The sequence below is a fragment of the Cavia porcellus genome, unplaced genomic scaffold (genome assembly GCF_034190915.1).
Source record: "Cavia porcellus strain 051 isolate PalLab524CR breed Dunkin Hartley unplaced genomic scaffold, mCavPor4.1 scaffold_1, whole genome shotgun sequence".
NCBI lineage: Eukaryota > Metazoa > Chordata > Mammalia > Rodentia > Caviidae > Cavia > Cavia porcellus.
Genome location: NW_026947484.1, coordinates 180789970 through 180817475, shown reverse-complemented (window position 1 = coordinate 180817475; position 27506 = coordinate 180789970). Strand labels below are relative to the sequence as shown.

Genomic DNA, 27506 nt, shown 5'->3' with positions numbered 1-27506 from the left:
ACATCCGAGCAAAGATTAATTAGAAGCAGAAAGTGAGCTCAGGGCCAGCCTGAACTGCATAGAAAGGCCTTGTCTCAAAAAGAAAAAAAAATCAAATCAGAACGAGCCCCAGTTTTAAGTGTAAAGCAAAGGCCTTGCGGGGCATTTAGACCAAAAAACCCACGCCGGAACAGGGCAAGGCAAAGCAGAGAGGAGCGAACGGGGCTGATGGCTGTAGTCTGAAGAAACTATGACTTTTCCTCCAGGCGACTTGGGGAACCACTGGCCAGCTCTGCCCAGGGCAGTGACATAACTTGAACTCCGTTTTAAATCTGTTCTTCGGTGTAGGCCCAAGGTTTCAAGGCCAGCGAGAAAACACAAAAGTTGAACCCAGGCAGGCCCGCGCAGCAGTCTGTGCCCCAGGATCAATAAATCAGCAGACGACTGTGGTTACTGTGAGCCTTTCATACACACTGTGCCCCTGCAGCTCCCCCCGCCGCAGGCTCTGCATCCACTCACTCGGGTCTCCACGTAGCGCTCCGCTAGATACAAATTGCGCAACACGCACAGCTCCCTGAAAGCAGACAGGGAGGCCGCGGGCGGAGAGCGACGCGGGCAGCAAACCCTACCAAACAGCCGCGAGCGCCGCTGACGCCAGCGGTGTGCGCCTGCGCACGTCCCATTCCGGCCACCAACATTCCGGAATCTCCAAGCGCCCCGCCCCAATCCCAGGCCGGAGTAACCCGCGCGCCTGCGCACATCCTCGCCGCACCCTGCGCTTGCGCGCTTCGCTAGTCCGGCCCCAACCCCCAGGTTTTTCTGGTGGGGGAGGGGGTACGTCTCGGCGAGTCACGATGATGGCGGCCACCATCCTGTGGTGAGGTAGCGGATTCTCTGCCGGCCTCGCAGAGGCCCCTTCCCCTCCCGCGGACTCAGCGGCTGGTGGGTGCGGAAGTACGGCAACCCGAGCTCCGCGGGAAGGCCGCAGTCGCGAGCGCAGCGGCGCGGCCCGGAGCGCGGGCTGGGGGACAGGCCGCTCGGTGGGGCGAATGTGACAAGCCCCCGCCCCCACCGCCTTCCCTCCGAGCGCGCGAGGAGCGCGGGCGACCCCGGGCCGGCCAGGCCACAGACCCCGCCCAGCGGCCAGCACCCGGCGCAGGCCCGGCCGCGGCGCTGAAACGGCACCATGCAGGTCACCCTGAAGACCCTCCAGCAACAGACTTTCAAGATCGACATTGACCCGGAGGAGACGGTATGCGGGGACGGGGCGGACGCGTGCGGGGAGCGAGGGGCCTGGACTTGGGGCCGACGCGCTGGCCGCAACCGGGGCGCCTAGGGATCCAGAGGGCGCGAGTGCGGGACCCCGAGGCGTTTGGGCCCGCAGGCGAGGAGCAGGCGGACTCCCTCGAGACGCTGTGGCCTGGTGACCCGAGAATGAGTTAGCAGTGGCCGAACCCCGAAGGCCAAAAGGCAGGTGGCGTGGAGGAGCACACGCCCGCAGGCACTAGGGCCTCGGCCGGCCGGGAGCGCATGGTGTCGGCCGGAGGGGGAGGGGAGGCTGGGCAGCCGCGACCGGGGAGCCTGGCTTTCTGGGGTGTTGAACAGGTGGGGGAGGGAGATGTAGGCGTCGCCACTGCTGCTTCGAGGACCTGGTCAGGCGTTAAGGTCTAGCAGTTGGTAACCCGAGATGATGAGTCTTAAAAAAAAAAGTATTAGTTTCCGTCGGCAGCCTAACGAGAGATGAGGGGTGGGGAAAAGGAGTTATTTGCCCCCATTTTCTTAGAGTGGTTAACCTTTACTTGCATTTGTCTCGAATCGGTTTAAGATGGTCCTGCGGCCACCGAACGCGCACCTACATGTAAATTACACCCCAGGCCTCTTAGGTGGTGAAGATTTTGCATTAGAGCCCTTCAAATCCGCATGCAAATTCAGCCCCAGATTTAGCGGGTCCTCTTGTCTTAGAAGTCTTGGAACCATGCACCTTCTCCCAACTCTAGGAGAAGCACTTCAAGGGGGAAAAAAATGTAGAATCTTTAAATTTCTTCTACCTGGTAAATTCTGATACTCAGCTTTTCTGTATTTCTGACTGGAAAAAGAAAAGCTAGTTGACGTTAACACGACTTTATACCAAGAATTTAGAAGATACCTGCAATGTGACTTATGCTTTGAAGTTGTGATGCTTATATGCCGTTAAGATTTACATTATGCTAAGTTTGAATCAAGAACTTACTGCCCATCTGTATTTTGAAAAATAGTTGATTTCTGTTTTGAATGCAGATCAGGAGTTCTAGTGTTAAACTTGACCTCAGTTCCTCTTGTAGCTCTGTGACGTGATTTACTCAGCCTTAGGAAAATTACTCTGATGTATCTTCTAGAATAGGAATAATACTTGTAGAGATGTGAGGATTAAATATCGGTTGGTGATCTATAAATGAGGTCAGTTATTTAATGAGTTGGCTAACTTAGAGTGAAAATGCAATGTGTTTACCCATCGGGTTTGATCATCTTTATTTGCTTGAGAAGTGGAGAATTTCTACCCTTTCCAAGATTGTAGCAAAAAGTGATGGGGTGGTTAACCAGAGATCGAACTCACGACCTGGCACTTGCAGGCGCTTAAACCACTAAGCTAAATCCCGGCCCAGCACAAAGTGATTTTGATAATCAAAATAGTGAATTATTAGTAGACCGGGCCGGGGATGTGGCACAGCGCCTGTCTAGTAAACGTGAGGTTTTGAGTTCAATTCCTAGTGCCAAAATAAATAAATTATTGTAGACGTAGTTTATGTTGTAAATTTTTTAAAAGAAGGTATAGATTTTGTATGAACTTTTCGGTCTTCAGATGTGATTATCAACACCCTGTGGACAGATATTACTAATAGAGTCAAATTCTTGGCTGTTCTTTTGCTGCTGAGTGTATTGTAAGTTGAAGGATGAAAGTTAAAATGCAGTTGGCTCAATGATTTTAGACAAAACGACATGAAAATACTACTTTGACTTTGATTCTTTGTGGTAATAAATATTGGTCCCATGTAACTTTATTAACTTATAATATTGAATTCTAAAATTTGAGCCTAACTCAAATTATGGAAATTTGGGCCAGGGATACAGCTCAGTGACACAGTGCCTGCCTGGCAAATGTCAGGTCTTGAGTTCAGTCCCCAGTACCAAAAACAAAAGACCCCAAGTTATGGAAACTTAAAGACTATTTTGTGTAAATATGTAGGTTTATTGAAGTTATGCATACTCCACATGGAACTGGAATATTTATGCTCTGTAAGATTTATGTAGTTCTTCAGTCTGTTCACACATTGTCTTACAACCAGTGTTTTATTTGTATCAATTGTTAACTACACAAAGCGTTAAAATATTGTATTGCATGTTTTCAGTAAGCTCAGTGTCTTTTTTTGTTAGCCATTTATGTAAATATAGTTTGTTATAGTGTTTTAACATAAATATACTGTAAAAACGTTTTTCAAACCAATGTCTTGGGTTTTTGGGTTTGTTTTTTTGGGAGGGGGGCGTTGTGGTGGTCTGGATTGAGCCGGTGTCACTTGCAGACCAGAATTGCTCTGCCTGCCACTGAGTTACACTCCAGACCTTACTTGAGTTTTGATTAATATATATTATTTTTACAGTGCTTTAGAATTCCAGTAGAAAAAGAAAGAACATATTAATAATGTGTGAGTCTTAAGTGTGCTATTTCTAATTGGTAGTGATACTGTGTAACCAGGGACATTAACATTAGCAAATAGATCTAAAATAAGAAACAGATAGGATGGTAAGCTAAGACTGCTTGCTGCTTTAGTATTCTGTATATAGAATGTTAGCCATCATTTATGAATGATTTGTTAGTGTTTATTGTATTTTTCCATAATAAAGTCATGCTAGATACAGTCCCTTCTTTTTTTTTTTTTTTTTTTTTTTTTTTGAGATAGGGTCTTCCTAAATTGGGTAGAGCCTAACTTAAACTTGTGATCCTGCTCAGGCTCTTCAGACTAAGTGTGATTACAGACAAGCATTCCTGTGTCTGACTTCTGCTAGACTTTTGCTCTTTAGGTGCCAGGCACACAGTAAACATTTAATAAGAATGTTTCAAATGCATTCTTTGGTGAATATCCTTCAATGAAGTATGCTTGCATGTCGATTAATTTAACAAATTATTTGTTGAGTACTTATTAGATGGTTATACTGTCATTGTTCATTTAGTGAGCTAAGACAGTAAAAAGAACAAATTTAAATAACTAGGTAATGGTATGTGATACGAGGAAAACTCAGTAGGGCAAGCTGATGTGATAGTGCTTTCCTGGGTTGCTCTTTTTAAATTGACTAGTCACAGCAGTTTTTATAAAGGTGACGTTCGAGATGAATGATAAGCACTCAGATGAGGAGTGTTTTTGGTAACAGTCTAGGAGGGCAAAGACCTTTAACAACTTGTTTTGGGAAACAAACAAAAAACATTTCAGTTGCTGAGGTGAATGAAGAGATTATTATAAACACATGACCAAAGCACTAAGTTTCTAAAGATAAAAATGGAAGCCTGTGTAAGCAAGGGAGAGCTATTTCATTTGTGATTTTTCTTTCTTTCTTTCTTTTTAAAGAAAGATTACTTTGATGGTATGTAGAGAATGGATAATAGGGAGGGCAAAAAGGAATGCAAGGAGACCAGTTAATTATGAGGCTAGTACAATAATTTTAAGCAATTGCAATTTGGACCAGAGTGGTGAATGTGGAGGTGGAATTAGGATTTGTTTCTGAGAGATATTTTTTTTTCTTTTGATAGATTGGAGAGAAATTGACTCAAAGATAACACCTGGAGCTTGGTTTTGTAAATTTTGTGGAATACTTGAGTTCTTTCCTGAGATGTGAAAAGTTGAAAAAGGAGCAGTATTACGGTTTGGGATAGTTACTCAAGTTTTGGGTTTAAGATGGTTAATACACATTCAGGTGAAGGTGATACATGTTATGAGTCTGGATTACAGAGAGAAATCAGGGGTGGAGATAGCAACATGGAAATAGCCATAGTGTTGATTTTAATTCATGGCACTACTTGAGAAGTCTGGCAGGTTTTTTCAGTACCTAGTCCCAGAACCGTAGTACATTCTGGTATAGCTGTAGTATTGATGCAGGTGCAGGAAGGTACAATGAAAATTTTTTCTTTTAAATACTAGTTTTCTTTTAAGTTAAATAGTCTGGTTTACTGTAGTAAATAAAGTTAAAAAGTGGAAAATATAGCCTTTAGTTAAATAACCCCTGTAGACTTTATCTCTCAAATTCTTTTTAAAAATATGTATTTACACATAATGCATAAACACAACTACACTGCTTTTTTTTTTTTTTTTTTTGTCTTTTTCGTTTTTATTGGTACCAGGGATCGAACTCATGACTGCCTGCTTGCAAGGCAGGCACTTATGCCGCTGAACTAAATCCCCAGCCCCAACACTGCTATTTTTTTAAATGGTAATTCTTTAACCACTGGCTTCTCTTATGTATTTCACACATTTATTAGTACTGGATAGTATTCAAATGAATATCCATGCAGTAACTACCAGTTCACTTTCGTGTATGTTTAGATTTGTTTCAGTTTTTAGGACAGTGGCATAGTGCACATACTATGTAAGCATGAAATTTATGGATCAAAGACAGATTACCTTAAAAATATCTGAATCAGTACTCAGAAGTATTAATATTTGTTTCTCACAAATAGTGATACTCATCTGAGTAAGTGGCAAGGATTCATACTCAGTCAGCCTGCCTCCAAAGGCTGTGTACTTACTAACCTTTCATTTCATGTGCTTTAGTCTCCCCATTATAAAATAAGGGTCATTTTACCTACCCATGTACTAGTTACCTATTACTGTGTGACAAATTACCTCTAAACTGGGTAGTGTAAGACAATAAACATTGAGCCAGACATGGTGGTGCACACCTGTAATCCCAGCACTCTGGAAGCTGAAGCAAGAGGATCACTGCAAGACCAGCCTGGGCTTCAAAGTGAGCTCAAGGCTAGCCTAACTGCATACATAGAGAGACTCTGTCTCAAAAAGGACAAAAAAATTTAAAACAAAACAATAAACATTTCTTAATTTTTGTGAGTCAGGGATTCGGCTAATGGTGGGTCTTATTCTGAGTTTCATTACTTCTAAAGTTTCATTAAGGGCTGGAAGCTCCTGTGACTGGAGGAGTCCCTTTAAGAGTGAATTCTTTGGGGCCGGGGATTTTGCTCAGTGGCATAAGCACTTACCTGGCAAGCCTGAGGTCATGAGTTCAATCCTTGGTACCAAACAAAAAACAAAAGTGAGTTCCTTACATGAGTAGCAACTTGGCATTGATTAGCAGCATCACTCCTCCCCACATACATAGCCCTCTGCCAGGCTGCTTGAGTCTTCTCCTAACTTGGCGATGTTTTTTGCCCCAGTGTCTCCCAAAGAGTGATCTTAAGAGCAAAGCTTTTATATGTAAATCATTCCGTGGAAGCCATGTTCTTTGGCTTTGACAATTCTTGTTCTTTGCCTGATCTTTTTTAATTGTGACTATCCATAGTTCAGTGTGACAGGAGTCATTGGTCATTGAGAGCTGTCTTGGAGGCTTTAGTGTCATGGAGCTGTAGTGTAGATTAAAATAATTAATCACAGTCATTCCTTGTATACATAGGCACTTGGTTTTAGGACGTTCCCCTGGAACAAAAATCCTCACACTCAAGTCTCTTATATGAAATGCCTTAGTGTTTACATATAACCTATTCATGTCCTCCAGTATATGATATGATGATATAATGCTATATAAGTAATGGCTATAGTATATTGTTTAGGGAATAATGACATGAAAAAATCCTTGTTGCAGTATGTTGTCTTGGTCAATCAAGTCTTCAGAGTGGAATGCACATCACTGACTGTATTGTGAGATCTTAGTATAGCAGTCCCTGGCAAGCACACAGCACATGTTACCTGTTCATGCAGCCTTCTACTTCAGGGCTACAAAGCTTACAGATTTCTTTTTACTATGCACATAGTTATAACAGTATTGAGAAACAACACGATTACAAAATAAAGAAAGATACACTGACATTAAGTGCTGAGTTCTATGGCTTCAGCTATTAACCTAATCAATAAGTTGAAGTCCTAGATACATTTTTTTTTTTATTTAAGGAGAAAAAGAAAAAAAAAAACAGAAAAAGGGTACAAGTTATACAGAATTTCAGAAAAAATAAACAGGAAATCACTAGTTAATAGATTACATATTGTTATCTTAGAAATAGTTGTTCATGTTACAAAATTAAAGCATATAAAGTGGACTTTCAAACAATGAGACTGGAAACGGTTTTGTTCAATGATCCAACAAAACTCAGTAATATGGTTATCTATCTTATACACTTAAATATATATGCAGTTATATCCTTTAGAGCACTTTCTTTTCCTTGCTTTTGTACAATGACAATTACACATTTTGGGTTTTATTACTCCCACATTTCTTACTATTTTTTTTTGAAGAGAGTAAAACCAAATGTGACATAACAGAACAGAGACAGTCAAATCAAAAGGATGGACATAATAGATAATGTAAAAACAAAATACTAGGTGATCAACAATGGTTACCATACTGCCTCTTGCTATCTTAAAAAGAATTGCCTATATCATCAGTTATAATAAAATTGAACAAAACAGTAAAGAATAAAATCAAAACATTGGAGACATTACAGGACTTTAAAAGAAGATAATAGTCAACCGGAATGGGCGTCATAATGAGTCTTATTGTCTTCACAGTTTTGCCTATACTTTCGAACTTGGTACTATCAAGCAAAGCAGAACAGAGGAAAATCAGTGAAAGCAAGATGGTGAGGGCTATACAGGGTTTCAAATCAAGTTAATAGGAAATCAAAGTAGGTTACAATAATGTATCCTGCTTTTTTTATTTTTCCCTTAATTAAAAAGATAAAAATAAAAAAGTAAATAATTTTTTAAAAAAGGAGATTTAGATAAAAGAAGGCATAACAACAAAACAGCGCAGGTCAAAGCATAACCATATAAGCAAAATAGTGTTTCACCACAAGATATCCTGACATAAAAGTAGTTACCATAGTGTCTCTTTCCGTGAAATCTTTGAGTATAACTTCATATATTGTAGCACCAAACATATCAAGACAATGTAAAACCATTCAAGAGAATGACAGTATTACAGGGTATTTAGAACCAACTATCAGAAAATGAACAATGGTTTCTGTATAATCTGCTTGTCTATAAAATTTTTGCTTATATTATCACATATAATAAAATCCAATAAGATACAACCTGTTAAGACCGATGGAGACAGAAGAACAAAAGCTTGATGGGACTTCAAGGCAAGATGATATTAAATCAGCACTAGCTATTATGATGTCTTGTTTTCTCCAAAATAGCTGTTCCTACCATCCAGTCTTGTCTGCCTCATTTCTGTTGAGCTCTTTTTCTGTCATTTGTTGTCAGTTTGTCTTCTTCATTTCGCTTTCTGCTCCATTCATTGTGGCCTCTCTGCCACTGTTTCTGAAGTCTTGGTATTTTCCTTTTTTAGAATATCCTGCAGTAATCTCTGTAGAGTTGAATTGGTGGTTGCAAATTTCCTTAGTTCCTCTTTATCCTGGAAGCGCCTTGTTTTTCCATCAATTTCTAGGGACAGTTGTGCAGGATATATCAATCTTGGCTGGAGGTTGTTATCTCTCAAAGCTTGAATTATTTCCCCCCACGCTCTTCGTGATTTGATGGTTTGTGCCGAGAAGTCTGCTGTAATTCTGATGGGTGTTCCCTTGTAAGTGATCTGTTTCTTGTCTCTGACGGCTTTTAGTATTCTGTTCTTATATTGGATTTCTGGAATTTTGATTCTTATATGCCTGGGTGTAGCTCTGTTTGGGTTGTAGGTGGCTGGGATCCTGTATGCCTCACATATCTGAGTATCTTTACCTTTTGCTAAATTAGGGAAATTCTCTTGGATTATTTCTGTGAAAAGCTTTTGTAGTCCATTTGTTTGTGTCCCTACTTCTTTTATGTTCTTAATTCTTTAAGTTATAGATCCTCTTATCGTCTTCTAGCCTTTGTATTATTGCTGTTTGTTTTCTTGTTATTTTTAAGAAGTTTTTCATTTCATGCTCCCAAATTACAAATCTGCCCTCCAATTCAGATAATCTATCCTTAGTTTCTTTCAAGCTGTTATGCCAGCTTTCAGTAGAGTTTTTAGTTTCCTGGTAATCTCTTTGAACCTGCTTCACGTATTCTATGTTTTCTCTATTTTCTCCATCAAACAATTCTGCCCTTTTTTTCTGTTCTTCCATTCTACCATCTGTTTTCTCTTGGGCAGTGCTTAGCATTTCTCTAACTATTCTACTTATATCTTGCTTTATTTCGTTAAATATTTCATTTTTAAACTTGTCTATGAGGCTCTGGAGATATCGCTTTATGTCTACTGGTGCCGTGTCTGATATTGCATGTTTTCTGTCTTCCTTTGCATTTCTCTTTCCTGGATCAGTGTTCCCAGGATTGGGGATTGAGGACCCTTTCTTGTTGCTTCTTCTTCCCATGCTTTTTGTTCCTTCCATACAAGCGAATGTAGGAGGCCCAATTTTTTTCTCTTTTTCGATTACAGTTTGTTTGAATTGTGCCGGCTAGGTGTTCCCACCCACTGCAGTGTACTTGGGAGACACAGACCTGGGCAGCCTCTGCTAGGCCCGCCCCTCCAGGTCAACCTACCGAAGGCTTCACCGCTAGGGTGCATCTCCAGGCGCTGGGACCTGGTTTGGGCTAGCCTACTGGGTCTTAGCGGCGTCATGCAAGGCCAGGCAGTCCCCACCAATCCCGCTTGAGAGGGGAATATGCAACTAATGTCACTGCAGTGTCCTGTTCCAGCAAGTCTGCCCAGTCCCAATACGTCCTTTGCTGGAGCCTCCTACTCTATGAAAGGGTCCCCGTTCCGCTCACTTACTGCAAGTCGATGTAGGGCTCCCTGCCAGTCCTACTCTCAACTCCATTCGCCGATTCCCACTCTCAGAGCTTTTGCACGGCTCTCTCCCTGCCAGCAGATTTGGACGCAGCAGATCGCGGCTTCCGGTGGTGCGGGTTCTAGCTTCCCGCGCTGAGATTTTTATCTGTTCCTGCTATAGCACCAGGATTGGATTTCTAGTTGGTTTCTCTTAGATTAGTTCATTCCTGGATCGGCAGGGTGTATCTCCCCTTGCTGAGGACTCCGTACCGCACCATTCCTGGATTTTAAGCGGGTATCTCAGAGAGCCTCCGTAGCTGCTGCTATCTATCAGCCATGTTCTTCCAGAAGTCCAAAGTCCTAGATATTTTATAAAAAGTACTATATAATCTGTAATCCCAGCACTCAACAGGCTAGGGCAAGAGGATCATAAATTTGAGTCTAGCCTGATGTACATTTTTCTAAGCTGTTCTAATAGACACTCAATTTGGTTGGGTTAAGAAAGAGTTCATCAAACTAGTCTTAGAAATACTTTATACAAATACATCACGAGTGGGACACCACTCGTGGGATAGCCACTGGAGGTGTCCAGTAGAGAAAGGCATAGGTGAAGGTCCGAAGAGACCTGGGCAGCAAATACAGATGTATTTGCATAAAAAGGGTCAAGTGAGCTCTGTCAGATGTGTAAGATAGGAAAGGTTTATTAAGTGTCTAATAATTGAGATAGTACAGAATTCAGTGGTGTTGATGGAAGTAGTGTAATTGAATTGTAAGAGTAGGCCCTACTAGAGGAAATGATCAGAAAAATGAGAATAAAGTCCTTGTTTCTTTATCAGTGCTGTATTGGGCACTTTTAAGTAATAGGTGTATGGTTACAAGTAAATGGAGACAATGTATGTTTTAAAATTTTTTCAAGAATACTTGAGCCTAATAGGAGGAGACTAGGGATTAGAAAATGTTTGCCCTTTATATCCTGTGTTTTACATAAAATAGAATGTAAACATCTACAGAAATAAAAAGTATTGATATTCATGTTTGAAAAAGAGGGCTAAGCAGTGGAACAGAGGACTGAGTACCATGTACCTTTTCATTTCTTCTGTAGCACAAATCTGCATATAAATGCAAATAGATCATCATTTAGGTAAAAGGTGGAGATTTGTCAGCTAAATGAAGCACTGCAGTGCTTAGATACTGACCAAAGTTGAGTCATGTTGGCCCAAGTAAAGAATTTTGCCTAAACAGAGTTGCAGAAACACAGGAGAAGGTATAAGATGAGAAAGAAAGTAATAGAAGGAACCACGGTGATGTAAGGAGAGTATAGCAGTAGGGTAAGTTGAAAGTACAGTAGAGACATTGGAACAGAATAACAGGAGGTTCAGCATGAAGTGTAGTGAACAGTTGCTGAGAGCTGGTAGGAATATGAGATTGACTGGTCACATCGTTTCAAAGGTAAAACAGTTTTTTGGGTGATAAAATTCAGCCTGTTGGAACTAAAGTTTATTTTCATGTCACAGTGAAAGAACATTGCCAAAATTTTGGACATGTTATTGAATCTGTCTGAAAATCTAGTTCACTTATTTCGATAATTTACCAGATGTGATATTGTTTTGAATGCTTCCCTTTAAAATTTATGAGATATTTTGGTATGTTACTCCAAGTTTTAATCTTCTGATACTGCAATTCTGAGAATGTCAAACTCCAAATTGTTCAAACAACCTTTTCTGGTCTTACTGTATATTGAATTAATGATATATGTGACATCAAAATTTGCTTTTGCTTATTAATATGATTGAACTTTTCGGTTTATTGACTATATAATTGTGTGTTACCTGACCCTGTCTTTTGTTCATTTTCTTTTGGACCTTTTTTCCTTAATTGATTTCCGTTTTCTTTTTGTTTACCTTGTTTTTTCCTACTTAAGTTGTAGCTTGGCTTATTAAATAATGAACATTCTTAGGATTGGTCTGTGATTACTTTAACCAACTCATGAGGTTACAGAATTGTCATTATTAGGTTCTTAGTATTCTTTAATTCCAGGTTTGAATCTTTGAAACAAAAGTTATTTAATACTAAACGAGAAGGGCATTTCTTTCTTTTCGGTTTGATCCTTATTTTTCTTAATTTATGGGGATTTTTTTTCTTGCTGCCTCATCTCTTTTTCACTAACAAAACTAATGCTTGTTATTTAAGTGGGGGGTTGTTTGTTTGGTTCAGTTTTGGGTGTAGGTTTTTTTGTTTGTTTTGTTTTGTTTTGTTTGTTTTTATTTAATTTATTTATTTTTTTGACGTAAGGTTTCAGTCTCAAAAAAATTGAGGCTGGTCCGGAACTTGCACAGATTCCCCTGCTTGAGTGCTGGGATTACAGGCATGTGCTACCACCCCCAGCTTTATTTAGATTTTTTGAAGTATCAAATAGTCTTTGTTACCTAAATGCTTTAAATAAATATTATGTTGATACTGGAAATAAAAGTATATTCTCTAAATAGATGATTATATTTAATTAAGTCTGTCTTAATTGCCTCATTCCAACTTGTCAAAAATGAGATTCCTGCAGTTTTTTTTACTTGTTTCAAATATATTTTTCTTTAATGAATGTATGTTATATTCATTTATACATTCAGCATGATAGTTGAATAACTACTCTACTGTTCTGAGAGTTGGGTTTACTCACAGTAAGATGTTGTCTGAAGTTTTATTTTTTTCACCAAGTAATCACACTTGAAAGTACTGCGTCTCTTTTCTGATCTCTATAAACAAGAACAGTGGAAAGAGGAAATGTGCTATTCACCACCACCTGGAGCCTTTGGCAGTGCTCTGCCATCATTTAATTGACTTTGGGCAAGTCATTTAGCATGTAATGTAATATAAGTGTTCTCAAACTTTCTGGTGTCAAGACTCCTTTTCACTTAAAAATTAGTAGAGGACTCTAACTTGTTTATGTGCTTATAATTATTGATAATTACCTTATTAGAGATTAAAATTAAGAGCACTTAAATGCTAATTTTAAAATTTATTAAACATTCTAATTAATATTTTGTGAAAAATTTTTGCCAAAGTGACAATAAAACAGTGAAGAAATTAACAGAGTTTTAAATATTTTTGCAAATCTAGTATTTGGCTTAATATAACATGACTGGATTCTGTTCATAAAGCCTCTGAGGAAAGATGGTGATTTGTTTACCTTGGGGTTCCCTAGATAGGGTATTAAGGCAAGGCTGAATCAACAGTTGTTGAAGTTGTGAGCTTTCTGTATTTTGTTTTTAATTCTGAGCTGTGCCTGGCTTACCGTTTTACTAATAGGAAAACAATACAGTATATTGGAGGGAAACATAGTTTATATCCTGAATGAACAGTCGCTGAGATGACTTTCTGAGTTTTCTTTAAAAATACGTATGTACTACGTTTCATTTGAAACAGTGGGAAATAGTATGTGGAAAGTTCTGTGATCCTGGGGAATATAAGATAGCAGTGATGCTACGACTCATTTTAGGAAGATCAACTTTTCCATGGCAAGGTATTTACCTTGACTTGTGGTATTTACCAAATGCTCTAAAATTTGGAGCCAAGGATGATTTGGGTTTCCAGCTACCATTGAGAAGTAGTGTGATGGGAGCAGGTGATTTGTCCTCTATATTCCCTCATCTGTAAAATTGGAGTGCAGGACATTTCCACTGGACCCAGAGTTTTTCAGATTGTGTGGAATTTTATATGTTAATATATTTGAAGCTGAATGAAGATTCCTTATTTTGGAAATTGATTCTATCACTTTTTAATTGTGCAAAAGAAACTGTCTTTATATTCCTGTCAAGTGGTTTTTCATGTAAAGCTTGGGGTAGTCAATTTAGATAATTTTCATTATTCTGGAGAATTGAAGGCAATGGAATTTCCCCTGTGATTCTTGTACCTTCAGGTAATGTGGCTCCATTTATGTGAGATAAGGTAGCTCCTTGCCTTTTTTACTCCTAAGACACCTTTTCTTGTCAGTTTAAGAACTTAACTAGACTCATTTTGTGAATTCTTAGAATGGGCCTATTTGTCACATAATGTTAACAGAGTTGAAGAAGCCCTAAAAGTGAGTCCCTTATTTGGGTGAGACTGATGGAAGGAGAAGCCAGGATACTTTTTATGTAATCAGACCAGTGGTTTTCAGTCTTGGCTAAGCTTTGGAAGCACCTGTCAATCATTTGCCTTTTAACATTCACGTTTAGCCTTTAATGTTGAAACACTCTTCCTACTATAGGTCAGACTATTTCTTACATCTTAGGTTGCAAAGCTTTGTTTTGTTAGATTTTGAGAATTTAAGTAACCTCATGGGAAATAGGACCTTTTAATATGGAAAACTTTAAGTCATTGAATCAACTTAAAGTATATATATGTGTGGTGATGTTAGGATTTTGCTTGTCAATAAGAGTTTATGATGAGTCTTTTTGGAATAATTTGAAAGAAATGATCTTCAGGTTTTCAGAAGCACCAATAATTGTATTAAAATTTGTCTTCCATTAATTTACTCCAGAGTTCGGATTATTTTGGGTTTAGACTTTTTCTGAAAAAAAAAATCTTAAATTTTTTCTATAGGTGAAAGCACTGAAAGAGAAGATTGAATCTGAAAAAGGGAAAGATGCCTTCCCAGTAGCAGGTCAAAAATTAATTTATGCAGGTATGAACTAAATTTGCTGTGTCTTGCTTATGGTGACATAAATTTTGAGCTTTAGAAATGTTATGTTATAAATTACAGTATATTCAAGTTGATTCTTTTTTTAATTGATTCTTTCATAAACATTGTGTAGGTAAAAGCAGTGAAGAGTAGTCATTGGAATATGAGGTTAATATTCCATCTTCTCTTTAGTCACATTTGCCCTTATTTTTCCATTGAATGTTGTTTTATATTCTTTTGTAATCTTCATATAACTAGCTTTTGTGTTTTTAATGCAACTGAGTTTCTTGGTTTTATTAATCTAATGAATTGGGACCATATAGTGATTTTGTTTATTAATGTACTTAAAATCAAATTTAGTGCCTCTCCCCCCCCCCCCCACTTTGAAACAGGGTCTCACTATGTAGTAGTTCATGCTGGCCTTGAATTCACGATGCAGCCTGGGCTGGCCTCCAAACTACAGCAGCCATCCTGCTTCAACATTTCAAGTGCCAAATATCTATTTTTAAAGAAACCACTAAAATTAAATTATATAGAAAGTCTTCTGTTGAGAGGCATTATAAATATATGATAAGGATGAGGGAAAGGATTAAAGATAAAGCTTTCTTAGAAATGAATAAAAAAAAGATGATCCATTACAACACAGCTAATGATGAGAACAGAAAATTGCAAATTTTATTATCTTCACTGGTAACCAGGAAAAACTTGTTCAAAAATCAATTCGATGTCAAAATTTAATAGAGAAAATTCTCTTTGTTCTTCAAAAGAGTACTAGGTACTGTTGTTGTAGATACCAAGGTGAGTCTTTAATTGCCTGCAAGTTCCTGTCTTTTTCTAGATCAGAGATTTTGTAGTACTTCTCTAAATGAGGCAGGTTAGAGAAGGTGCTAGCTCCATGATCTAAAGCCCACTATTTTTATGGGTCAGGATTCAGAATCTTAATGAAGCAGGCATAAAAATACAATTTATGGTACCTGCAACCTGTTCTTTAATTCTTACATACAAGTAGGGACTCTGCTTTCTGGTTAATGTTCCTAATTTGTGGTGCAAATAAAGTTTTTAAAGACGGAAAACTAGATGGACGTGGTGGTGCACGCCTATAATGCCAGCACTTGGGATTATAAACAGGAGGATCACCTGGACTGCATAGTGAGACTGTCTCAAAAAGACTAAATAATAGTAATAATAATAATAATGGAAAACTAAATGCTGGGGATATAGCTCAGTGGTAGAGTACTTGCCTACCATGTTTGAGGTCCTAGGTTCCAACCCTAGTCCTGGGGGCAAACAAAGGAAAGCTGAATTCCAGGAATCAGTTTACTGATACTCCAAGGTATCAGATTACTATTATCCTGGCCTTCAGCTGACTACAATCTTAGGTACCCTGCCTATGCTTTACTGAGTTCTATACCATCTTCCCTTTTCCTGTATACCATCCTACTTTTAGAAATGTTTTTGTAGTGTCTGGCTGTCATAGCATTGGAATACTGCTAATTAGTCTAGTATCTGATATTTCAGGAAACTCGGAAGTTTGTTGCTATTCCCTTCTATCAGGAAAGAATGTAGGTTATTTCCCAAGGCCTATCTGGGCAGTCACAATATTGGATTTTCTTTCTTTTAAGAGCTTCACTTTCTCAAGATCTATTTCATGTGTCCTTGCCCAGCAAGTCTTTTATATAACGAATATATTTTTAAAGATTGCTTGATACTAAGCCAGCCATGGTGTCACACACCTGTAATTCCACAATCAAGAGGCTGAGGGAAGAAGAGTACTGTAAATTCGAGACCAGACTGTACTACATAAGCAAGTTTGAGGCCAGCTTGAACTACACAGACCCTGTCTCAAAAAAATTTTTTTTAATTTTTTTGCTTGATATTGTATTTACAGGAGATATATTTGGCATCTTGTAATCAAGTATTTATTCTTAATTGATGTGTTGCCATTTAGTTTGTCTTTATTTGGCTGACTGGTCAATGTTTTACTTGGGAGAATAATAGAGTTAACATTGATGATAAATTAATAGAAAATTGTTTTGATTTCATTTATGTGTAAGGTAAAGATTATGATGCCTTAAATTAACATTGTCTTCCTCTGACTTAGGTAAAATCCTCAATGATGACACTGCTCTCAAAGAATATAAAATTGATGAGAAAAACTTTGTGGTGGTTATGGTGACTAAAGTAAGTTTCAGCCTCATTCTGTGTCTTCACACATGTGAGTTTTAAAAAAATTAATGATCCAAATTCCGCATAACAGGCACAGTTTATATATCTGTAAAATGGTGTACTTCACTGCTGTTAAAGGTGTTTTTAAGCTTATCTTGCATCAACCATTTAATTGATAATTTCATTTATAATTTTTATTTAAACTAAAACAATTGAAATACTAAAAACTCTTGTTAAAATTGGTTTTGCTACTATAGTTAAATACTGCATAATTTTAAAAATATGATTAACAGGACCAGGGATGTAGCCCACTGACTGGAAGCCCTGGATTTGAGCCCAAACATTTTTTTAAAAAAGTCACACTTAGGGGGCTGGGGATTTAGCTCAGCGGCATAAGCGCCTGCCTTGCAAGCAGGCAGTCATGAGTTCGATCCCTGGTACCGATAAAAACGAAAAAGACAAAAAAAAAAAGTCACACTTAGCATCTTTTATTCTATACATTTTAATAAGGGTGCTTTAAAGGGGTTTGATATTTACTAAACCTGGCAAACTTCAGGTAGAAAAGGCATGAAATGTAAACACATTATTTCAGTGAGATTTCTTCGCAAAGAAATGAAATTTTTGAAAAGTAGAAAAAAAGAAACAATGGAATGATTTTTATGAAGAAATTTGAATGAGAACATTTTTTGTGATTTATTGGACTAAAGTTATTTGGGATTTTTGTTTTTGGGGATTTCTTTTCCCTTTTTTGGATTTTTTTTTGTTGTTGTTTGTTTGAGATACTATGTAGTACAGGCTGGTTTTAAACTCACATAGTCCCTGGTAGCCTCAAACTCAGGGTAATCCTCCTACCTCAGCCTCCCATGTAATGGGATATAGGTGTGTCACCATACCCAGTTTGGATTATTTATAAAAGTGAAATTTTTCTTCAGAAAATGACCATGGGTTCTTTGAAAGACTATTAAATACTGTTTGAATTTCCAGCTTCCAAAACTTCAAGCTATTGAACCTCTTTTTCTTATAAACAGTATTTAAACTCCATGGTCAGGTTGTTTCCACCCTCTTACTTACCATTAATTTAAAACTAAGAATTATCTTGCCGGGCATGGTGGCTCACGCCTGTAATCCCAGCACTTGGGAGGTTGAGGTGGGAGGATCTTTGGGAGTTCGAGACCAGCCTGGGCTACAAAGTGAGCTCAAGGCCAGCCTGAACTGCATTTTGAGATACATAGCGTCTCAAAAAAGACAAAAGAAAAAAATTAACTTGTTTGTTTAAAATTAAATTTACTTGCTTATTTAAATAGTTGTTTGATCCATAATCATGCAGTGGAGAGTTAAGACAAATACAGAAGTTCTGCTACTTGTGACCTTAATTTTTAGTATTCAGTTGTCATATAATAGGAAGGAACAGTGTTATCAATAAGTAACTTTACTTTACAGTGAAACACCTGAGATAGCTACTTTATAAAAAAAAAGAGGTTCAATAGCTTGGAGTTTTGGAAGCTGGAAATTCAAACTGTGGTTCAGGTTCTCTTAGCGGCAACACTTCTGAGGGGGAGCACGTGTGTATTTGTATATTCCATTCGTGTGTGGTCTCTGGTCACCTTGTAATCAGAATTCAGTCACAAGAGTTCTACCCTTGTGACTTGGTAACAATAGCCTAATCACGTAAGCCTCACCTTTTAACTCCATGGTCAGATTAAGTTTCCACCCTCTTAATTACCATTAATTTAAAACTAAGAATTAAGCCGAATAAGTTGGTTGCAGGAGTTGACAAACATACCAAGCAGTGTTACTTGGAACGGTAATTGAAACAGTTTATCCAAGGCCAAAAGGGGAATAAATGTGAGGATTTTATTTTCAAAATCACAGAATAATTCATAGTAATAGAAAATTTTACTTGCTATAAACTGAGGAATAAAAAGCAACTAAACAGTTTATATGTGTTCAACTTGAAATTTTTTTAATCAAGTAAGAGCCAAAATGATTTTGTTGTTATTTAAGCATCAGGTGTGCGGTCTCTAGCCCCACCACTTCCTTTACCCCAAATTGAGGCTCTACCTTCACTAAGCACTAACTTATTCTTCTTCTGTTATGCTAGAGCAGCTGTCATTCTGCTTTCTATCTCCCTTCACTCTAGATTCATAGTGGAAATCAACTTTTACAGTAACTGTCCTTTTGGGGCTGGCTTATTTCACTTATAGTGTCTCCGAGATTCATCTGTGTTTTAGTAGATATCATAATTTCATTCCCTTCAAAGCTGAATAATACTTTCTTCTTGCTAGTTTCATGCACATTAAATAGGGTATAGGGTAGATGTATAGTCATGTATCAGGATATGTTTTGTTACTGCTGACATAATCCTTTTGTATTACAGTAACCTTGATTGAGAATATATGAAATAAGCAGAAAAGACCTCAATAGATGCAAGTCTTTGAGGAGTAGATACTTACATTACACAGAATTCTGATAATATTCACGCTTGTTTTATTTTGAAGTTAATAAAACAGACCAACTATTAGAAAGGAAATAAGGCTCCTGTGGTTGAGTACTATGGAAGCAATGAGAAGACTATTAAGAATAGAGGAATGGGGCCAGGGACACAGCTCAGCAGCACAGTGCCTGCCTGACAAGTGAAGTCAAGAGTTCAATCCTGGTACCAAAAGAAGAAATAGAGGAAAAAGTTGCTTAGATCAAAATCAAAAAGAAAAACTTCAAAAAGCAGAGGGTCTTGATATTATCTAGATAAAGTTTAAATAATTCTTTTTAGAGAGAGTCAGTTCTTAAAGGCATGATCTGTTATATTCTGTTGACCTCAAGTAATTAAGGAAAATGTTCAGGGGATATAATAAATCTTGTTACTTTTAGGTATGTAAAAATCTGAATCTTCATCTTTGGGAAGCTCCAGTTTGCCCACAATTTCATTACATAAGGGTTTCTTCTTACAGGAGTTTCAGAACATTGATAACCTTTATTATATTGACAGTTAAAGTTATAGAACTGAACACAGACTCCTAGCACAGGGAAAGGAGGTGTAGTAGGCGCTAGTATTTTGTAAAAACCCCTCCATCCGTTTTCTTGCTTGTTAGAGATGGGATCTCGCCTTGAACATGCAGCGATCCTCAGCCTCCTGAGGGTTCAGATTTTAGGCCTGTGCCACCACATCTGGCTTCTTCCTTCATCCTCGCACCAGCCGTTTTTTTCTCCGGTGTACTATTTGCTTACATCTAACAAACACGAGGCATCTTCTTGCTTCTATAGTTTGTAGATTATTCATGTGGCAAATTATACTGTATGTTAATTACATCAAAAGAGTTAAGTTTTTGCCATAGGAAAAATGTGAACTAAAGAGTGAATATTGCGGGGGGGGGGGAGCAGCTCTTAATTCTGTTTGTGGGCTGGTGGGGTGGTTGATTGTGGTGTCTGAGAGAGGGTGTTGCCATGTAGTTCAGGTTGGCCTTGAACTCAAGGTGATCTTGTATCCGTCTCTGTAGTGCTAAGATTACAGATGTGCACCACTAACAGGTAATGAATATTGATGGGCCTCAAGAGAAGAGTAAAGCTCCTATAGTATGATTTTGTTTTTCTCTGGGAATCTTTTTTTTTTTTTTTGTCTCTTTACATACATATTGCAAAATATTATTAGTCTTTTTATATGTATACTTACTAGTTATGGTTAGTATTGGGATTTTCTTCCTAAAATTCAGACAAATGTTTGACATTTTCATTAATAGTCATACTTCTTTTATTTCAAGAAAATTGTACTTTCAAGAAAATTATTTTGACAGTGCTTTTAAATTACAGTAAGTAAAGTTATGATCAGGGCACATAAATTTTTCCAGGAAAATCATTTGGATTTTAAAATAGCAGTGCCTTTTGTTTCAGTTTCATATTAACCTGTTAGGTAGACTGAACTTGCTGGCTGAAGCCACTTGTGGTCTGCAGTCAAGGTAACAGAAATGGTCTTAAGAACTTAGAACATGACAAAGTGATTCAGTTTGTTAATACTGGTCATTTATTATGTCATTTTACAAAATTATGTTCAAGTTACAAGTTTGTATTAGTGTTGTTTGGGTATCACATAGTATATTTTGTTATAATTATTTTGCTTTTTAATATACTTAGCCCAAAGCAGTGACTACACCAGCACCAGCTACAACGCAGCAATCAAGTCCTGTCAGCACCACCACCGTTAGTTCCTCCACAGCAACAGCTGTGGCTCAGGCATCAACCCCTGCCCCTGCTTTGGCTCCCACTTCCACACCTGCGCCAATTGCTCCAGCAGTGACAACAGCATCTTCTGAACCTGTGCCTGCTAGTGCAGCTCAGCAGGAGAAGCCTGCAGAAAAGCCAGCAGAGACGCCGCCCGCTAGCAGCCCCACATCAACTGACAAGTAAGAACTGGATTTTAGGGAACTTCATCTCTGAATAGGTACACAACAAAAATGTGTGATATATATATTTTTTAAAGTTAGTACATGTTTGCAGTACACAGTGCCACATTCATTGTGGGGATTCTGCATATGCATCTCACACATTTTTTTTTCCAAATTCATTTCACTTCAAGGAGAAAAGAAATTAAAAGTTTCAAAACAGGTCAATCCGATGTCCAATATATCCTAATTCCTTTTTTTTTTTTTTCCCTAAAAATACTTTTATCTTCTCCCCAATCTGTTGTTCTCCTTCTCACTTGAAAAGTTCTTCCTACTTCATGATTATCTTCCATTTTGCTCTTTATGTGTACTTTGGGTTTCCTACACAAGAGAAGCAATGTGGTATTTAAACTTGTGTGTCTGATTTATTTTACTTAAGATTATAGTCTCAAAGTGCATCCATTTACCTAAAACCACTTCAAGTTTATCCCGCTTTATGACAGAGTAATACTTTGTTGTGTATAAGTTACCACTTTTTTATATCCATTTATCTACTGGTGGACATATGGGGCTTTTTCCAAGATTTAGCTATCATAAATTGTGCTGCTATAAACATGGGCATGCATGTATCACTGTTGTGATGATTTTATCTCTTTCAGGAAGATCCTGCGTGTATTTATTTTGAATAATTTTGTTTTGATAAAACTGACTTCATATCTCCTAAAATTTTTTTAAACTATATTCTTAGGTCTATTTTGATAGTCTACTATAAATACACATATTCCCTTTTATGATCCAGGTATTCCCACTCTGTTTTGTTTTTTTTTTTTTTTTTAAGGTGGGAAGAAGAATGATTTATTTTGAGTAGAAATGTTAGAAAATAAAGTGACCAGAAAAAACAGTTACAGCCTTGCTACCATCATTTTTTATCTTTGCCTTATATTTCTGGTTACTGTGTTTTTCATAGGCACCCTTCCACATTCCAAGTATTTCTAATTGCTGAATAGCATTGTGTGTGGTTCTGACATTTGTTAGTTTTTATAACCTTTGAGAAGTAATTAATACCTTTGAATTTTTTCATCGTTTATGAATCATGAATGACAACCAGGACCTAGCTCATAGTCATTATCAGAATTAAGCAAAGTATTATATAGTTTGTAAAGTAACACATGAGGCACACTATTTGCAGAGAATCAGCAGTTGTTGATACCTTACCTAACAGTATTTGTTGAACCTGTGGGTTGTTGGAATTTTTTACTATTGTATCTACCTTTGTTAACATATATAAAGGGTAAGCTCGTATCTCTGGAGTTCTTGGTTTGGTTTGGTTTTTGAGATAGGGTCTCACTCTGTAGTTCAAGTTGACGTTGAATTCACTATGTAGTCCAGAGCTGGCCTCCCAACTCAGGGCAGTTGTTCTGCCTCAGCCTCCCAGATGCTGGGATTACAGCTGTGCATTACCATGCCCAGCTGTCTCTGAAGTTCTGTAGAACGGAAAAGAAAACGTAGAGACATTTGAAGAAAGAAATAATACCTTGTGGGGAGTTTATAGCTTTGCTTTGCTTTGCTTTGCTTTGCTTTGCTTTGCTTTGCTTTGCTTTGCTTTGCTTTGCTTTGCTTTGGTTTGGTTTGGTTTGGTTTGGTTTTGGTCATCCTTAAATAATAAATGACCACAGCTAGTACATTGGTCAGGGTTATCTTGGCTGGAAATCCATGCTTTACTCAGAGAATTTATTATATTCGTAGTCTGCTTTTACTGGCATTCCTGCTGTATTGTGATTTAGTTCAGCTCAGGCCCTCAGTGGCAATATAAAATAAACTTGAAATCAACCAAACAATGAAAACTTGAGTGACTGAAAGTATTTGCTGACATGAAATATGTAACAAGACATACAGCAATGATTAGAAAGAATCTTTATTCAAAGGGAATATAAGATGTCCAACGGGTGCCTGAAACCATGCAAAATACTGAATCCTACATGCTGTGTTGTTTCCTATACGTACACATGCCTGTGATGGCATTTAATTTATATATCCAGCATAATAAGAATGGAACAACTAAGAATGCATATAATGATTGTGACAGTATACCATAATAAAATTTACACGTGAATGTAGTCTGCCTTAGATCAAGTAATACAAGGATTACTAGAACATAAGCGCTATGATACCTTGACAGTTGCTCTGATAGCTGAGACTAAGTGACTTAACAGACAGTAGTAGCATGTATAACATGGGTGTCCCTCCCAGGTGGGACAGCCCAAGGCCAGCACAAAATTTCATTGTCCCACTCAGTGTGCTACACACTTGAAAACTTTATTTTGTGCTTAAGTGTGACTTCTGTGTCTTAACCTAATAACCTGTGTTTGGAGGAGACTTAGTTACCTGGGTCATAGCTGGAAAGACAGCACAGACTCAGGAAATGTATTTTTCCTGTACTTGTCTAAAACACTTTGCTTTTGGCATTCTGTGACCCCACTGCTTAACTTGAACCCTTTTTCCATGTACAGCCAGAAATGGATTCAGCTTTCTTACCTAATAGTAGGTCATCCAAAGTCAGATTAAGCTGTTACATTTAAGGACTGTTGATCAAATCTCTGTGAAAGGAAGTTTACAAATTTAACAAATTTGTAAGCAAATTAGTTCACCCAAGCCATTTAAATACTGTAAACTTAATGAAATGTCTTGATTCAGTATAGTTTGTCTTACTTTCTAAATTGCTTTAAGCTGCTTAAACTCACAGTATGAGAGTTTCATAATTGAGCAGTATATCTTGTATGCTGATAACAATTTAAATTTTTATTTCCACTGTTCAGTGTTACCAGTGTTACCAGCATAACTTAACTATTCTAGGGTCAGAATTACCTTTTTGTATCAGCAGACTGTTGTGTGAGTTACCAGTGATCCACGAAGCACACACTAGAGTCATCTACTTAGTTGGCCTTTGTACATCAACTACTTATGCTTATTTCTCAAAATTATGTATCTTAGGGAAGGATGATACAGGGAAGGTGAGAAAAAATTATAAAAAAACTCTTTAAATGTGCCTCTGTTCTTTCTATGTATGCTGTTAAATGTTTAGCATCTTGCAAAAAACAAACTTACTGGGCCGGGGATATACCTCAGTGGCACAGCACTTACCTGGCAGGCGCAAGGTTGTGAGTTCGAATCCCAATCCAAAAAAAAGCCCCACAAGAAAACTTAGTAATTATCATGAGGTGTACCATGGTATAAATATGCGTGGTATCAAAAAGTTTGTTGTATGTGAGGGTGATCTGGTTGTGACACCTGTCACCCCCATTGATCACCAGGATTGATTGAGTTGATTTGACTAGCTACTCAGGTGTCCCCTTTCCTCTACACTCTATGTGCGTCCCCCCCAAAGCTTCATGCGTGATCAAAGATGACCACCACCCCTGATAGAGGAGATTTTCCTTGGTCAAGAGTATTCAAGTTGCCACACTCCCCCGCTAGAACCTCCAAACAAGGTCTCAACGTTTGTCCATCACTGTTGGCCTGATACTTTACTATTAGGGATATTGCTGTTTAAAAGTCACCTGCTACAGTACAGATTCTACTTCTTGTCTGCCTTGGAGAAACTATAATGCTTTGAGGATGTATTGTTTGTCTTTAAGAAGATTCAGATCAACCTCATATCCATGAGTAAGGAAATAATTTGATCTGCCTTTTATTCATAACTAGAGAACAGTACTACTCAAAGTGTAGAAAGAAGTACATAGGCAACTTTAACATTTCTAAGGGAGAGTTTGAAATGAATTGTTGGGTTCCACCCCAGATCTCGAAAAATTAAAATTATCTGGGGTAAATCATAAAAAATCTGTCTTGTAACAAGCTTAGCTTCGCTAAAGTTGGAGACATTTTTATGTCTTAGTTGCTTTCTTATCACTGAGTCACAGTTCCCAACACCTAAAATTTAAAGGAGGAAAGGTTTCTTTTGGCTCACAGTTCATAGAGGTTCCAGTTTGTGGTCAGCTAGTTCTAAGGAAAGGTGGTGTGTAAGAGGAGAAGGTCAAGAGGATGGGGAGGGAGTTAGACCTCTCCAGGCCACGCCCCCCACTGACCACCACCACCCCGCAGGCTTCACTCCCAACATCACACTTAGCCAGCAGCTCCTCAGTGCGCTGATCCCCTGGTGGGTGTCACACCCCCATGATTCAGTCATCTCACAAAAGCCCCACCTGTGAGCACATTAGTCTTCCAGGGGACATCTAGATACAGACCTAATACTTGATAACTAATACTACAGAGCAGTTAAAGGGTATGGTATATAAACATACTAAATGAATGTGATTTCAAGGTTTTTATTGAATATGAAAGGTTGCAAAACAATATAGGCAATAGCCATAGACCCTCCAAAAAAACATGTTATGAAACATCATTTGTTTTCCAAGAGTGTGCGTGTTAATGTGTAAGAGAACGTTACAAAGGTCTGGCTCATACTAAATGATTGCATTTTCTCTGTTTGGCGGCGGGGGGGGGGTGATGAGGCTGAATGAAGCTTGTAGAATGGTGGTTGAAGTGTACATTTCATCTTTTAGTGCTTAAGATGGTAGTTTTAAAGCAATGTTTGAGAATAATGCAGATTATTCTGAAGCTTAGTAATACCAGATATAAAATGTATTATAGATGATAATGATTAAAAATTGGAATGGCTCACATTAGAAAGATTGCTGAGTAGAATAGGCAGTAATCTAGAAATAGAACCAAAACGGAACTTTTAGTTAAAGACAATTGAGGAAATGCTCTTGGGATAAATGCTTCACTGTCTGAATGGGGAAAAATGGGTCCTTTGTATTGTGTATGTATAAAAATAACTTCTAGATGGATAAAGAGTTAATACAAAAGAGGAAATCATAGACTGGTATAGAACAAGAGAAAAACAAGAATAAAAGTTTTAAGCCAGACTACACAATCCTTAATAACACATTGATTTGGTCCAATAAATGGTATGCTATGTATTTCTTTTTTAAAAAAATGGCTATAGATGAGGTTGTAACGTGGAATAATTGTTAAGTTTTGAAAGCCCTACTGAAATGAGGGCGAATGGAAATAAAAAGAATTAAGATGTGTTATAAACACATACTAATAAAAATAGCTTTTCAATTAAAATAACCATGAGAAAGCAAGACACTAGTTTTGTTTGTTTGTTTGTTTGTTTGTTTTGAGACAAGGTCTCTCTATGTAGTTCATGTTGGCCTCAAACTCTTCACAGCAATCCTCTTGCCTCAGCCTCCCAAGTGCCAGTGCACCCAGCTACTAATTATTCTTTGAAACTGGTATCTTACTGATTGTCTTTGAAGTATGGGTCTTGAGCCAAAGATTATTTGACTTTTATAAATACTGTTTTGAAATTACTACCTCTGCATGTTATTTTTACTGTCTAGTTAGTGAAAAAACTCAAAATATGCCAGAGGATTATTTTAATCATAATAATAATTTGGATGTTATGATGCCAGGTACTTTCTTGAACATCTTACTAGCAATAAATCCTACCCAAAATACTTTGTAGTATATACTTTGGAGTAAATGGCTGTAGATGAGGTTGTGACATGGGATAATTGTTATTGTTATTGACCTTGTGAAATTGAAGAAATTGAGGCTCAGAAAGTTTGAATTCAAATGTGGATTTGCTAGCTCTTGCTGTACTTGGGAATGCTTTCTCAGAAAAGTATAATATAGGTCCCTCCTTTGCTATAGCATATTAAATTTATAAAATACTGGTTTCCTTGTGTATGGTTTTTTTTTTAATACTCATCCCCACTACCGTCTTGTACTCTCCCCCTTATCCTATCATGAGGTTTTTTGTTACTGTTTTAAAAATTGAAATGAGCCAGGTATGGTGGTGCGCACCTGTAATCCCAGCACTCAGGAGGCTGAGGAAAGAGGATCAGTCACCATGTTTGAAACAAGCCTGAACTATGTAGCAAGGCCCTGTATCAAAAGGCATTAACAACAACAACAAAAAACAATGTAATGTACATGTATGGTGGATGTATGCGTGCATGGTGCTGATTTAAACTTCTACCTTTGGCACTTTTGTAACCTTAAGTTTATTTCTCTTTGGCTATCTCTTTAAGGCATCTAAAAATATTGCCTATTTGTTATTCTGCACTTACCTGTGATTTCCTAAGAGTAGCTTAGATCTTGGATTTCTCCTACATCTGCCTTTTTGTATATGCCATGTTCCTTGACCTGAATCCCTTCTTTCATTTAAATTCTTCAGATGTACCTGTAAAACCTTGCTATGTGGAGACTTGTGACCAGATTTGGCTTCTATGTGTTCTATTTAGTGATATATTGATGTTGATATTTCTTCTGTGATTTGATTTATCCAGTATTTTATTGTGCGTTACCATTTTCATATTTCTTAA

At 37.8% G+C, this 27506-nt stretch overlaps 1 protein-coding gene across 1 annotated transcript in view; it reads left to right on the top strand.

Annotated features, from left to right (window-relative positions):
- The first annotated feature begins 793 nt into the window (after positions 1-793).
- Positions 794-27506, top strand: part of Rad23b (RAD23 homolog B, nucleotide excision repair protein) — a 43047-nt gene continuing 16334 nt past the window's right edge. Inside the window, exons 1-4 of the mRNA XM_003470914.5 lie at positions 794-1231; positions 14497-14578; positions 16677-16756; positions 20867-21135. Of these exons, the coding sequence (XP_003470962.1) occupies positions 1166-1231; positions 14497-14578; positions 16677-16756; positions 20867-21135 (497 nt within the window). The 5' untranslated portion in view covers positions 794-1165. The remainder of the gene's footprint in view (positions 1232-14496; positions 14579-16676; positions 16757-20866; positions 21136-27506) is intronic.